This window comes from Macadamia integrifolia, chromosome 6 (assembly GCF_013358625.1).
Source record: "Macadamia integrifolia cultivar HAES 741 chromosome 6, SCU_Mint_v3, whole genome shotgun sequence".
Lineage (NCBI taxonomy): Eukaryota > Viridiplantae > Streptophyta > Magnoliopsida > Proteales > Proteaceae > Macadamia > Macadamia integrifolia.
The window spans coordinates 28,782,467-28,794,671 of record NC_056562.1 but is presented as its reverse complement, the minus strand read 5'-3'; the positions used below and the strand labels follow the sequence as shown (position 1 = coordinate 28,794,671).

The following is a 12,205-nucleotide window of genomic DNA, read 5'->3' as shown; positions in this document are numbered from 1 at the left end:
CCCCCCCCCCCACCAAAAAGGCCTCCAGAGAAAAAGAGAAAAAAAGAAGGGGAAAGCAAAGACAAAGAAGATATATTATAATATTTTCTCTTTCTTTGTCCCAAGGATAGTGCTCTTGGAATGCCTAAAATATACTTATCTTATGAAACTGTGTGATTACTGTAAAGTTGATAGCATTAGCACCGAAGGGAGACTTTTGTGCAACTTTTACATAAGAAGAAAAGGAACCTGCAGCCCCTTCTTGCCCGAATGGGCCCAGCCCATGCGTCTTTGCAAGATCCTTGGATTTCAATCATTACATGCGTTTCATTTTTCAACGCTCAAACACGAAAAATTCTAAAATAATTCGCTGTTTATAGCTAATTTTCTGTAAAGTGTATACTCATTTATATTGGGCCCACCAAAATATCAAATAGGAAATCACCGTAAATAGATGATAGAAGATTCTAACCATCTGATTGGTTTCATTTTATTCCATAACAACGAATATCAACTTATTTAACATTGTACCACAACCCCCCTTCTAGCAATTGGTTTTTTTTTTTTTTTTTAATGCATTTTTTTTGTTCTTATTATTCTGTAGTTTTACCTTTTTTTACTCTTCTAAGGCAACATTTTTTTTTTTTTAATAAAGGTAAATATTATCATTTCACATGTGAATTCAAAAAATGTGCATGACAAATGAGATAATGATAAGTCATTTTCAAATTTCAAATTATTTTTGAAACCCTTATTATGTACCCCTAACTTAAAAGAATTTTTAAGAATAAGATAATGGACAATTAAAAGAATGTTTCAAGCTCCAAATATATCTATAGGAGTATTACTTAGACAATCATTTTCTACTAGGGGTAAGGGTGTTACTTTTCCACACACACACACAAAGAAGAAAAAGAAAAAAAGTGTTACTTAAATTGATTTTGATTTTACATATTGTAAAATGAAAAGTTACCAATTCGGTTTCAGTTTTGAATCAATAAATCATTTGATTCCAAACTCTTTATAATTGCTTATATGTTGGTGTACGATGTCTTGTATTCCGTAACACTTTAATCCAGGGAGTACTAGTGCAACACCTCGCAGTTTTTTTCATTTTATTCTGCATCGTTTTAGGGTTGCGTTTCTACATTATAGTCAATTAATTGTTTAACAAATCCGAACTAAATAAACTAATAAAAACAAAAGAAGCTTTATGAAAATGATATCCTTGAAGACAAATGAAGCCTTTGATGGCGGTGCCTGACTTGGATCTTGAATTAGCTCATAGACTTCTTTGCCATCAGTTTTTATTACCAAATTGTGGATACCCAATTCTATTGCTTGAGATAGTGTCCACCGAGTTGTTAAAGTCTGGTTCTAAGCCGAATAGATGAAGTAGGATGGCTTGGACAGAGCTCAAACTAACATTCCCCTATGATATCGAATAAGAATTCCCAAACCACCTCTCGCATTGAATAAATGAACTGAATAGAAATCGTATTTAAAAATAAATAAAAAGGTTTCCCATGCTACCCACGTAGAAAGGAAACTGTACATATCACCAATGAATGATCTGAAAAAAAAGGTATCAATCTATGTGGAATCCACATTTTGAAAATAAATAAAATTATAAAAAGGCACACACTTTTGTCAAAAGGTACGAAAAAAATGGCACACAAATAATGAATCAAGTCTAATTAAACCATTTAAACTAAAATCAAACCAATTAGCGTCCTTATTAAGGAGGGACTAAGGTCCTACAACAAAACCGTGACAGGGTGGGGAGGAGAAGTGTGACTCTTGGTAACGCAGGGCTGATATGAAATGATGGATCATATTCAGGCTTGTGTAGCGTAGGGTGTGGGCGTGTGGCATGGAGGGGTTAAATGCAACTACAAGTGTGGCATGCGGGGTTACACGCGTGTGAGTGGACCATCACGGTTTTTCACGTTAGCTCGATGATGGTGTCTTCACGTGAAGAGGATCTGTGGATAGTCCGGCATTACATGTACTAGGGGAAGAAACTATCGTCCTCAAGCCTCAAGGACTTCTAAAGTGTCTCTTTGGGGACCAATGTTCACTTAAAGTGGAACAAACTCTTTCCTTTGGGAAAAAAGAGAAAAGAAAAAAAAAAAAAAGAGCATTTTAGATGGTTGAGAAGCAACGGATTGTAATATTTATATTGTCGGTTTTCATGCGTAGGCCTTCTTCTTCTTCTTCTTTCATTACTCATCTTTCTTCTTACATTCACACTTACACTTAAAATATTACAAAACTCTACAAACTTCAAACTTCATACATTTATTCCTGACCCCTCAAGCTCTATGGGTTTTTAACGGCCCTTTGAATGCAATTGTTATTATCCATCCCACGTCAGGTTCAAAAAGAGATTTGATGTGGGTTAATATGGTCTTGGATTTTTCATCTTGTAAATCGATTTATGGAGTTGAGGTCTCTCAGTATTTATACAAGTGGTAGACTGGAACAACATGAAGCTAATTAGAAAGGGCACTTGATTTAAAGTGGGCTCCGTAGATGTCGATTCGAAAAAATAGTGGTGTGTTACAATTCCATATCAATCATATGGGAAACTGATTCCACGACGATTTTGAGAGAGACTTAGGGCATGTTTGATTTTGTTTCCTGAAATGTGTTTTTTTGTTTTCCTGTGTTCAGAAACGGAAAAACACCTCAAAAATCGTTTGATTTTTCTGTTTCATTTCACTTGTTTTTTGAAACATAAATAGAAATTTATGCCTATTTCTTTGTTTAGAAATAGGAATTGAAAAGCAAGTCAAACTTGTTTTTTTGTTTCTAGAAACAAGTGGAAGGGACATAATTGTAAAAAATCTAATACTTCACTTAACCAACCCCAACCACAATTCATTGTTGAAACTTCTCACTATCCAAATGTGACGATTCCAACCTAGTTGTGCGAAGCTCATAGTTTTGGATTGCCTTCATCCTTCTGAAGTTTATCTCCACGAAACATACCTGCAACTCCAACGTCATGCCTTCACTTGTGAATTGGATATCTATAGCATCGTGCCTTCACTCGTGTCTTGGACCCAATTATACTGTTGAAAATATTTGAGAAATAGAAAAATCAAATACCATTTTACAATTTTAAAAATCATTTTTTAGCACAAAAAAAAAAAAAAAAAAACTGTTTCTATTTCCTATTGTTTTCAGATATAGAAACAACAGAAACAAAATCAAATGACCCCTTAATGTGATTGCTATGATCTAGGTTATTTCATCTCGTAAGCGGATTAATGGGGTCAAATTCTCATACCAAGACAAAAAAGCGTGAACTAGGGCCATGGCTTTAGAAACCACCCAAGACAGCCCTTTCTTTTTTCTTTTTCTTTTTTTCTTCCAGCTAGGATTTGAAAGATCCTTACGGAGTTCCAGCTTGGGCATCATGGACACGGTGGCCCACACCCATGACACATGGTCTACTAGCATTAGGTTTTACACACACCACATATACGTTCATGGTCAGTTCATTAATTCTTATGAATGTATACATCATCTTGGAGTTATTCAGAAAGCAAACATGAACCGTTAGCTAACGATTAATGGATTCAGTCAAACTGATCAGTCTCAATCACACTCGTTTGTCCCTTGCATTTGTGCCACTTCTCAAATTACCATCCATATGACGGTCAAGACAATAGGAAAATGGCCCTAGCTAGTTGATTACTACTTCAAAGGCAGAGCTAATGGATAAGATAGACTTCAGTGAACAGCAACGTTATACTGTTAGTGATACCAACATTAATGGTAACCAAGAGTTTTAAGGTTCAATGCATCTTAGTAGCATATTGGGCTATTGGCAAAATTTAAAATTTGAAGTGAAAGTTTTTCAAGTACCAATACTATCATATCTTATATCAAGAAGTTAACCTCTCAGTGCTGAGAAAATAAAGTATTAATTTATATTTTATAAAGAGAGAGATGCGACACTCAAGATATCCCTTTTTGAGGGTTGATGTTTTGTATTTTATAGTTTAGATTATAGATTGCCTTTGGTAGAGATTATTAGGATTATCGAACAAAAATTTATAAACACACAAAGATGTGAAAAAAAGAACTTAGGTTGTGTTTGATAATGTTTAAGAAAAAAATGGAATAAAGTGTTTGGTGCATTTATGGTTTTTTTTTTTTTTTTGTTAACTTAAAAAAATAAAAAGATAGAAAAGAGAATTGACGGAATGACAAAAGGTAGTTCTATCATTTCAATTTCGTTAAAAAAAAAAAGCATTTTAATACAGAAATTGAAATTTCAGTTTTGACACGAAACGTCATTTTGAAACATGAAACATCGTTTCTAAAGCACGAAATATCATTTTTAAAACACGAAACATTGTTTTTGAAACAGAAACATTATCAAACGCAGTTTTATAATCTTTTCCTTCATTACTATTAAAGAAAGATTGTTCTCATCTCACCATGGACTTGGGAATTCTAAATTCCTTCATTTTTTTTTTCTTCCATCTGTTTAGATCTTGAGGGGATAATGAAAAGGAATACTGAAATATAAACAATTGTGGGAAAATGATTGAACAAAGAAAGATGAAGGGGGGAGAAAGGGAGGTGTTTGGGGAGATGAAACAGTGAATTAATTGTTTTATAGTAACTCATATCAAGAGATATTCTTCCGACAAGTGAACGAGGATCTCGTAATACTGCCCTTGAAATGGTAGACAAGGATAAGCTATAAGGGTATAAAGACTGAAAGAAAGCTTTTATTTATTGCCAACCCTTAAAACCTTGATGAGGTCTGATCTCAACCCAACACATGATATATTCTTGCCCACTAACTTAGTGGGTTTCCATAAACTCCCAATACAATGCATTTATCTTCTCCCCAAACATCTCTCCATCTCTCTCTCTCTCTCTCTCTCTCTCTCTCTCTCTCTCCCTCTCTCTCTCTCGCTAGAGTCAAAATGCATCATTCACTTCACTTCACTACTTTGTGCTGTGACTCAGTAAGAAGTGACAACACCTGTGGTGATCATGATTGGTAGGCTATATAACCAAACAGCATGCTAGGGAATTAGGACCAAATGTTTTGGTCCAACCACCTTAATTCACAAAAAATTTACCATTGGTCAGACCAGTCTAGAGCTTAAAATATGTGTTTGCCCATTGCAAAGTCCAACAAAGACCCTAGAACATGACCAATAGGTCATCAGCATCCAAGAGAATTAATGATCAAGTGTGATGCAATTGGCCCTTCTATTCCAATTTTGAAGTACTTGTCGTTAGACATGCGTTTTCAAGATGGATGAGAGGTTTGACCCTATCATTGGATTCTTGTATATTGACTTTTATTATTTTATTCTCCCTCATTAATGGTATGTGCATGATTGAAACACAGGATGTAAACGGATTAGATATAGATTAAATTTTGGATTGGATGTGATTAGATTTGGATATTTTTTTTCTGGATTTGGATATACCTAAATAGATATAAATGTGGATCTAATGTTGGATATTTTTGACTATCTATTTACTCTCTGACTTATGTAATACAGGTCTTCTTCCTCCTAATGAATATAATTTGTTCTTAATTCATCTTTCTAATTTTTCTTGATTTTTTTCGTCATTCTTTATAACTAGTCTAACTTTAAGAACCCTCAAAATCATTAATTGATTATCTAATTGGATCGGATAATTATTTTTTAGATAATTCGGATTTAGATCTAAATACCCTTTGAACATATATAAATACGGATTCAAATTCAAATATTGACTATCTATTTACATCCATAGTCGAAAGATTCGAAACTACCTTTTTCTAATCTAATCTAAATATTATATATGATGGCTTAAGAGATTCTCTTCACTGTCGGCTAAGGCAAACTCCATCCATCATTATTTCTCATTTTTCTTTGAAAAACTAAGGGGATAAAAGGATTGGGCCGGAAGGTCCAAAGTTGCTTCCCAAAGGGCCCCAAGGTATTGGTGAGAGGGAGTCAGGGAGAGGGATCACACGTCCATTGGTTCAATTACAGTACTTTTTGTCGAGGAACACACGTGCTTCCTACTGATCCTAATGCCAATTTATGTGTACACAAACAAACCAACGTACCATTACAAATCCACACACTTTCGGCTTATAGAGATTGTGATAAAAGTTCACCAAAAATTAAAGAGAAAATGAGAAAAAGGTCCACTCTCTCTCTCTCTCTCTCTCTGTCTAGTGTGTTAGACTATTTGTAAAGCTTTCATCAACATCCCACGAGCTTACACCTGCATCGTCAAACTCCTCTTTTATCCTCATCTCTGCAACTCTACTCTCCAATTATTTCTCCTGTGTCTTCTCCATATATACCTTCTCACTCTTACACCAAACCCATCATCCCATTCCATCTACTTCTTCGAGTCCATGGCTCTAGAGACATGGCTAATCAAGGTAAAGAAGGCGATCTCATCCAATAAGACTTCCAAGAACTCTAACCTCGGCGTATTAGCCTTCGAGATCGCCGGACTTATGTCGAAGCTCATCCATCTATGGCAATCCCTCTCCGACAACAACATCGTTCGACTTCGCCATGAATCTATATCTCTTGAAGGAGTACGAAGAATAGTATCCAACGAAGATGCTTTCCTGTTAGCCCTTGCCTGTGCAGAGATGCTTGAGAACGTGAGGGTTCTAGCCAAGTCTGTGTCTAGTCTCAGCAAACGCTGCAACGAAGATTCGGGTCTCCAATGTTTCGATCTCTCATTCGAAGATTTTGCTAACACGGGTCTTGACCCGAATGGTTGGGTATTGAACTGGAAGGAGATGGAATCCAATTTGAAGAAGATGGATCGGTACGTGACTCTAACTATGACCCTCCATAAAGAAATGGATGAGGTTTCGGATCTGGAGCATGGGTTGAAGAAATTGACCAAAGAGAAGAAGATTATTGATCTTCAACAAAAGCTCTTTTGGCATAAACAAGAAGTGAAGTACCTCAAAGAGAATTCTCTTTGGGAAAGAAGCTTTGAGTCTGTTACATTATTGCTTGCAAGGTCAGTGTTCACAATTCTACAAAGAATCAAGCTTGTGTTCGCGGTCGGACCTGTAATCCATGGTCCAGCTACGGTTCACCCTTCTGAAACTACTACATGTTCAGGACCCTTGTTGGAGTCCAACTCAAAGCTACTAAAGCCACCACCAAGTACCTTAGGAGATGCAGGGCTGGCCCTACACTATGGGAATTTGATTATTGTGATAGAGAAGATGATCAGATCACCACATTTGGTTGGTATTGATGCGAGGGAGGATCTCTATGCCATGTTACCTAGTAGTATTAGAGTATCATTGAGGGCTAGATTGAGAGGAGTTGGATTTTCGGCGGGTGATCCAGTACTTGCCGGCGAGTGGAGAGATGCACTGAGTAAGATCTTGGGTTGGTTATCACCTTTGGCTCATAATATGATTATATGGCAGAGTGAACGTAGCTTTGAGAAGCAGAAGTTGATACCAAAGGCAAGTGTTGTTCTTCTTTTTCAAACGCTTTACTTTGCAAATCAGGTGAAGACAGAGGCTGCCATCACTGAGCTTCTTGTTGGGCTTAATTATATTTGGAGGTTTGAGAGAGAGATGAACGCCAAGGCCTTCTTGGAATGCTACAACTTAAAGAATTTGCAGAGCTCTGGTTAAGGTCTGAGAGATGATTTTTATTTTAATTTTTCTATTGGTCGGATATTAATATGGAAGATATAATTGTAAATAACATTTTATGAGTATTTCATAACCAACTTTTATGGGGTTTTTTTGGTTAGTTTTTAGATAATTATATTTCCATGTCTCTGTGAGTTGCAAGATGAAATAGTGAGAAATAAATTTTAATTTTAATTTCAATTTCAATTTCTAAACTGATTGATAGGTCTAATGATCCTTCAAACAAGTAGTTATGGTTCTGTTTATTTTCTGTGTAGTAGAATGGATTGTGCTGACACAAAGCATTGTCGACAAAATGTGAGCCTGAGCCTTGTCCATCTTAGCCCCCACCCCACCCCCCCCCCCCCCGGCGGGGGCTCCCCTCCCCAGTCCCTTGTTATTTCTTCTGTCTCTTCTGCTGCAAGAATGTTGTAGCAACCTTTCCTACATGTTCATTTAAATATTTTAACAGAGACGAATGATGTGATTATTTTACCTTCTAGATTCTTATTTATAAGGGGAAAAATTCTAATAGAGCTGAAACTTGACATGAGAGAAGAGCATGTCTACAAAATTTGGTCTTCATCTGATTGATCTATTATGTAACAATGGTTGGTATTCAAGGTTTGGGTGTAGATAGATTGGAATTCTTGAGTTATTGATATCCTTGGATGTACCATGAAAAATTTCTCCCGACAACATTTAAGTTTTTTTTTTTTTACCTGAATATTATATGAGAATTAGGGACTCCCAAAAGTTTATTGAAATAATCATAATAATGAAGAGTACAAGGGGGTAAACCCATAGGGTAGCCGATTTGGTAAGGGACCCTCGCCTCAGGAAGCATATGGTTCTGAGTTTGACTCCTCTTATCTCATTGGGGTCATTCACACGGGGTGTTTAGTGCTCGTCACTGCTTTCATTGAAAGTTGAATAGCTCTCATTCAACCCCAATATGACATGAACCATGCATTATGGGGTCAATATGGGTCCGCGGGACTGGTAAGACCAAGTGGCATGGATACCCGTCATTAAAAAAATAAAAGATAAAAAATAAAATAAAATAAAGGGGATGGGGGAACAAAACCCGCTTTGCCCAAACCTAGAGAAACATATCACACTCTCTCATCATGCAAAAGAAACCCATCAAAAATTGAAAATTTATCTTCCCAAATAAGACCACTGATGGGAATCTGTTGACCATCTTTAAATTCATATGTTTCCAGTTGATGTACAGCCAAATTGTCTATATGGCCCTTTTTCACAAAAATTAGAAAGAGCTTAGATAGTCCAACTTAAGTTGGGATGAGGTATCTCAGCCTAACACAGCCCATAGGAAATCTTGACCTGAATATTTGTTGGGGATTTTGGTACATCTCATCGGTGCAAGTATGCTATCCAGAATTCCAGATCCATGTGGGTTCGGTTAGGCAAATGATCCATTTGGGTCCCATGGCAAACCCATAAGTTATTCACAAACAAACCAATTCTCTTGAGTTAGCACTGAAGTAAAAAAAGTTAAATTGACCTAATGAAACAAAATAAGACATTCGAAAGAAGGAGAGCACTCTGTGGGAATTCTCACCCGAACAGAAATATGTACAAGAACATTAGGTAAACAAACAGGTGAAAAACATCTTGTAACCTTTGCTAATCGAAGTTAGCTACTTCTTTAACTGGAAATTTTTTTTTTTGTACTCTATTTTCCTTCTTTATTAATGGAGTACTTTACAATAGGTAAAAGAGAATAAAATATATGGCTGATAGGGACCAAATATCTTGTAAGGTGGTAGAAACTTGCCAAGAAAAAATATTTCTCTTATGACTAATGTCTGATTAAAACTTCTCAATGCGGTATCACTTCTATATTTTAGTATATTCCATGGATGTTATTTAATGGAGAAAGTTTTCCTTCACCCTTAAAGAGAATTTCTTAAACCAAGAAAAAAAGTACATTTTTCTTTCTTTTTTCTTTTCTTCTCTTCTCTTGGATACCAAACACAGCCTCAGTGAAAGAAACACCCAATACCCTAGGCTTACTCTCCCCCTATTTATTGGAGGTCCAAATCACCCATCACTATTCCTTGATGCTCATCCTGCCAATTATGATCTTTGGTGAAGAAAATGGCTTGAGGAAAACTTGTCCCCATTTATTATTGGACAAAGTTTTTCTTCACCGGTGGTTGAATGATGAGACGGTCTACATGTGACCCACATCATTCCCCAACCTCTCCCCCATCTTTATTGTATGTGATCAGTCGTGGTCCACGGTGAATTGAAAAACTCCATCCTTGTTATTTGTACCAATTGTAAAATAGCTGGAATTGTGTCCCTTGGATGGTTAATAAAGTACTATACTAAGCTATACCAACCCAATTGACTTGCACATGTAGGTGTCCCTTATTTAAACCATCGATCCCAAGGAGCGGAACGACCAGAAAAAGAAGTGAAGTTAGAAAGCCGTATGATAGGTGGTAACTATCTTGTATGGTTCGGGAGGTAATCGGCGTACTCCGATCAATGGGAGGGAATCTTTGACTCTATCGAACTTACAGTGAATTGGAGGTAGCATTCCACCGATGTCAAGTCATGGACCGGTTCTTCCAGCCCTTTTTCTATGTGTTGGTGTTCTATATGACCGACATAAGACTCAACTTGCTAGATATTACGGAGGTTAAGTGAGCACCATGCCGAATCTCTCTACCATTTTCCTTCTCTTCCACTTTGGCCAATTTGAGTTCACCTGATACTAACAGCTTTATCGGGGAATTTCCCATCTCAGTAGGAGCTTTCCAAAACTAGGATAGTCGTCCAACCTAAGACCATGCTAGTGGGCCAAGTAATTTCAACATAAAGTCTTTCCTTGAGTCGAATTCGAAAGGGCTTAAGCTTTGAGACAGGGCCCATCTCCTGTCCTGAAAAAAACCCAAGCATTATTAAGCCCACGTCAAGGGGACTTTTAAGCCTATGGGCCCAGCCTTGCAAATTGATAGCCTATTTAGAGGGATGGTTAGGTTGGCCAAAAATGAAAACATGCCTGCTAATCCTGTACGGTTCATAGTATGTCTAAATTGAACTACTGCACCGTTCCTAGCTAAAAGCCACACGCCCTGGGTCGGATGGGTGGCCCAAGATGGCACATAATTCCTATGCGGGGAGGTAGTGAGTGACAGTGAGGATTCAAAGGCTGGAATGTATGTTGGAACCACCCTAGTCATTGGATCCTCGATACCGCTCACCGCGTAGGATTTATTGAGTCTACCAAAATGACCTAGTAATTGGACTTTTAATTCTCTATGGGTTTCTCATCTCACTAAACAGATAGATGTGAGTTTTTTGTTTTTATAATTCTAACTCTCATGTTTCTCATCTCACTAAACGGATGGAGGTGAGTTTTTTGTTTTTATAATTCCAACTCTCATGTTTTTAGCAACCAATGGGAATGGGGGGAAAGTTTTCCTTCACCAATAGTGACGAATCTATTATTATTATTATTAGCTCTTCCATATTTGTTATATATTCGAAATACCCTTCATTATTCCCAAACACCCAACCCAATCTGCATGTTAGTGGGCATGATTGCATGTCTAGCATGATATTGTAGATTGACTTGTCAATTTTGTTGTAGTTGTGGTGCATGAGTCTGTGTTGTGGCTCATGTGGTAAACATAAACTAGTAAGCATTAATAAGCAAGTCCAGTGAGAAAAGATTTCCCAAAAATCTAGCTTATGGCAGATTAGACAAGGCCAAATCAAATTTTGTGGGTAGATAGACTTTTAGGTCCCTCATTCACTTGTTGAAATTTAACTTTATCAAAATTTTTCTAAGTGGTAAAATAAAGCTTTAAAATCTAATGCTATGGGAAAATGCATAATAATGGTCATAATACTTTAGACACAGATGAACATACATTGGGTACAATATAGAGTATTTCATTGAATTAGGCTCTAAAATTTAATACATGGCTAATTGAGTTGAACTTATAGCTCAACGACATATAGCTAGGTAATTGGACTCTAGCATAAATCCATGGAAGGTTATTGGCTTGATCCTCCTACCCCCTATCCTCTTGAAATAGTAGCAATAGTAGTAATTGTAATATTGCAATAAGTATGACCTAGGCCCCTCGTGTGTACCTTGTCTAACCCCTCGGTGGTTATTACTTGGCGTACTAGCTAAAGTATATGAGGAGAAAACCTATCAAAATACCCTCAGAGATGTGTCCAATCCACTAGGTTAATTATCCAATTGCTAGAATTGCCATAAAAAGATCTCAATTAGTTTAATTGATTAAAATAAATGAGGTGAAATTCTATGAAAAAAGTGGGTTATCTGATTGAGATAACCAACCAAATTTGAGGGAGACTAGCAAAGAAAATCTGGATAAGTAGGTTGTCCACATAAGCCTTTCATTTAATAGAAAATTAGGAGGCCGGTCCATGGCTCCAGGCTGATGGGCCCTAGCTCAACGGGCCCAACAAATGAAAAATTCACCAGTTAATGTGCCTGGGACATGACAGTCAACGGCTCCGTTCTTCAAGCTTTAACGGAAAAATAGTAAAGAA

At 36.8% G+C, this 12,205-nt stretch overlaps 1 protein-coding gene across 1 annotated transcript; it reads left to right on the top strand.

Annotated features, from left to right (window-relative positions):
- The first annotated feature begins 6,219 nt into the window (after nucleotides 1-6,219).
- LOC122082712 (protein PSK SIMULATOR 1-like) lies at nucleotides 6,220-7,834 on the top strand. The gene has a single exon (XM_042650443.1). It carries the CDS (start codon nucleotides 6,377-6,379, stop codon nucleotides 7,637-7,639), a length of 1,263 nt encoding a protein of 420 aa, XP_042506377.1. The 5' UTR covers nucleotides 6,220-6,376; the 3' UTR covers nucleotides 7,640-7,834.
- The last annotated feature ends 4,371 nt before the right edge of the window (nucleotides 7,835-12,205 follow it).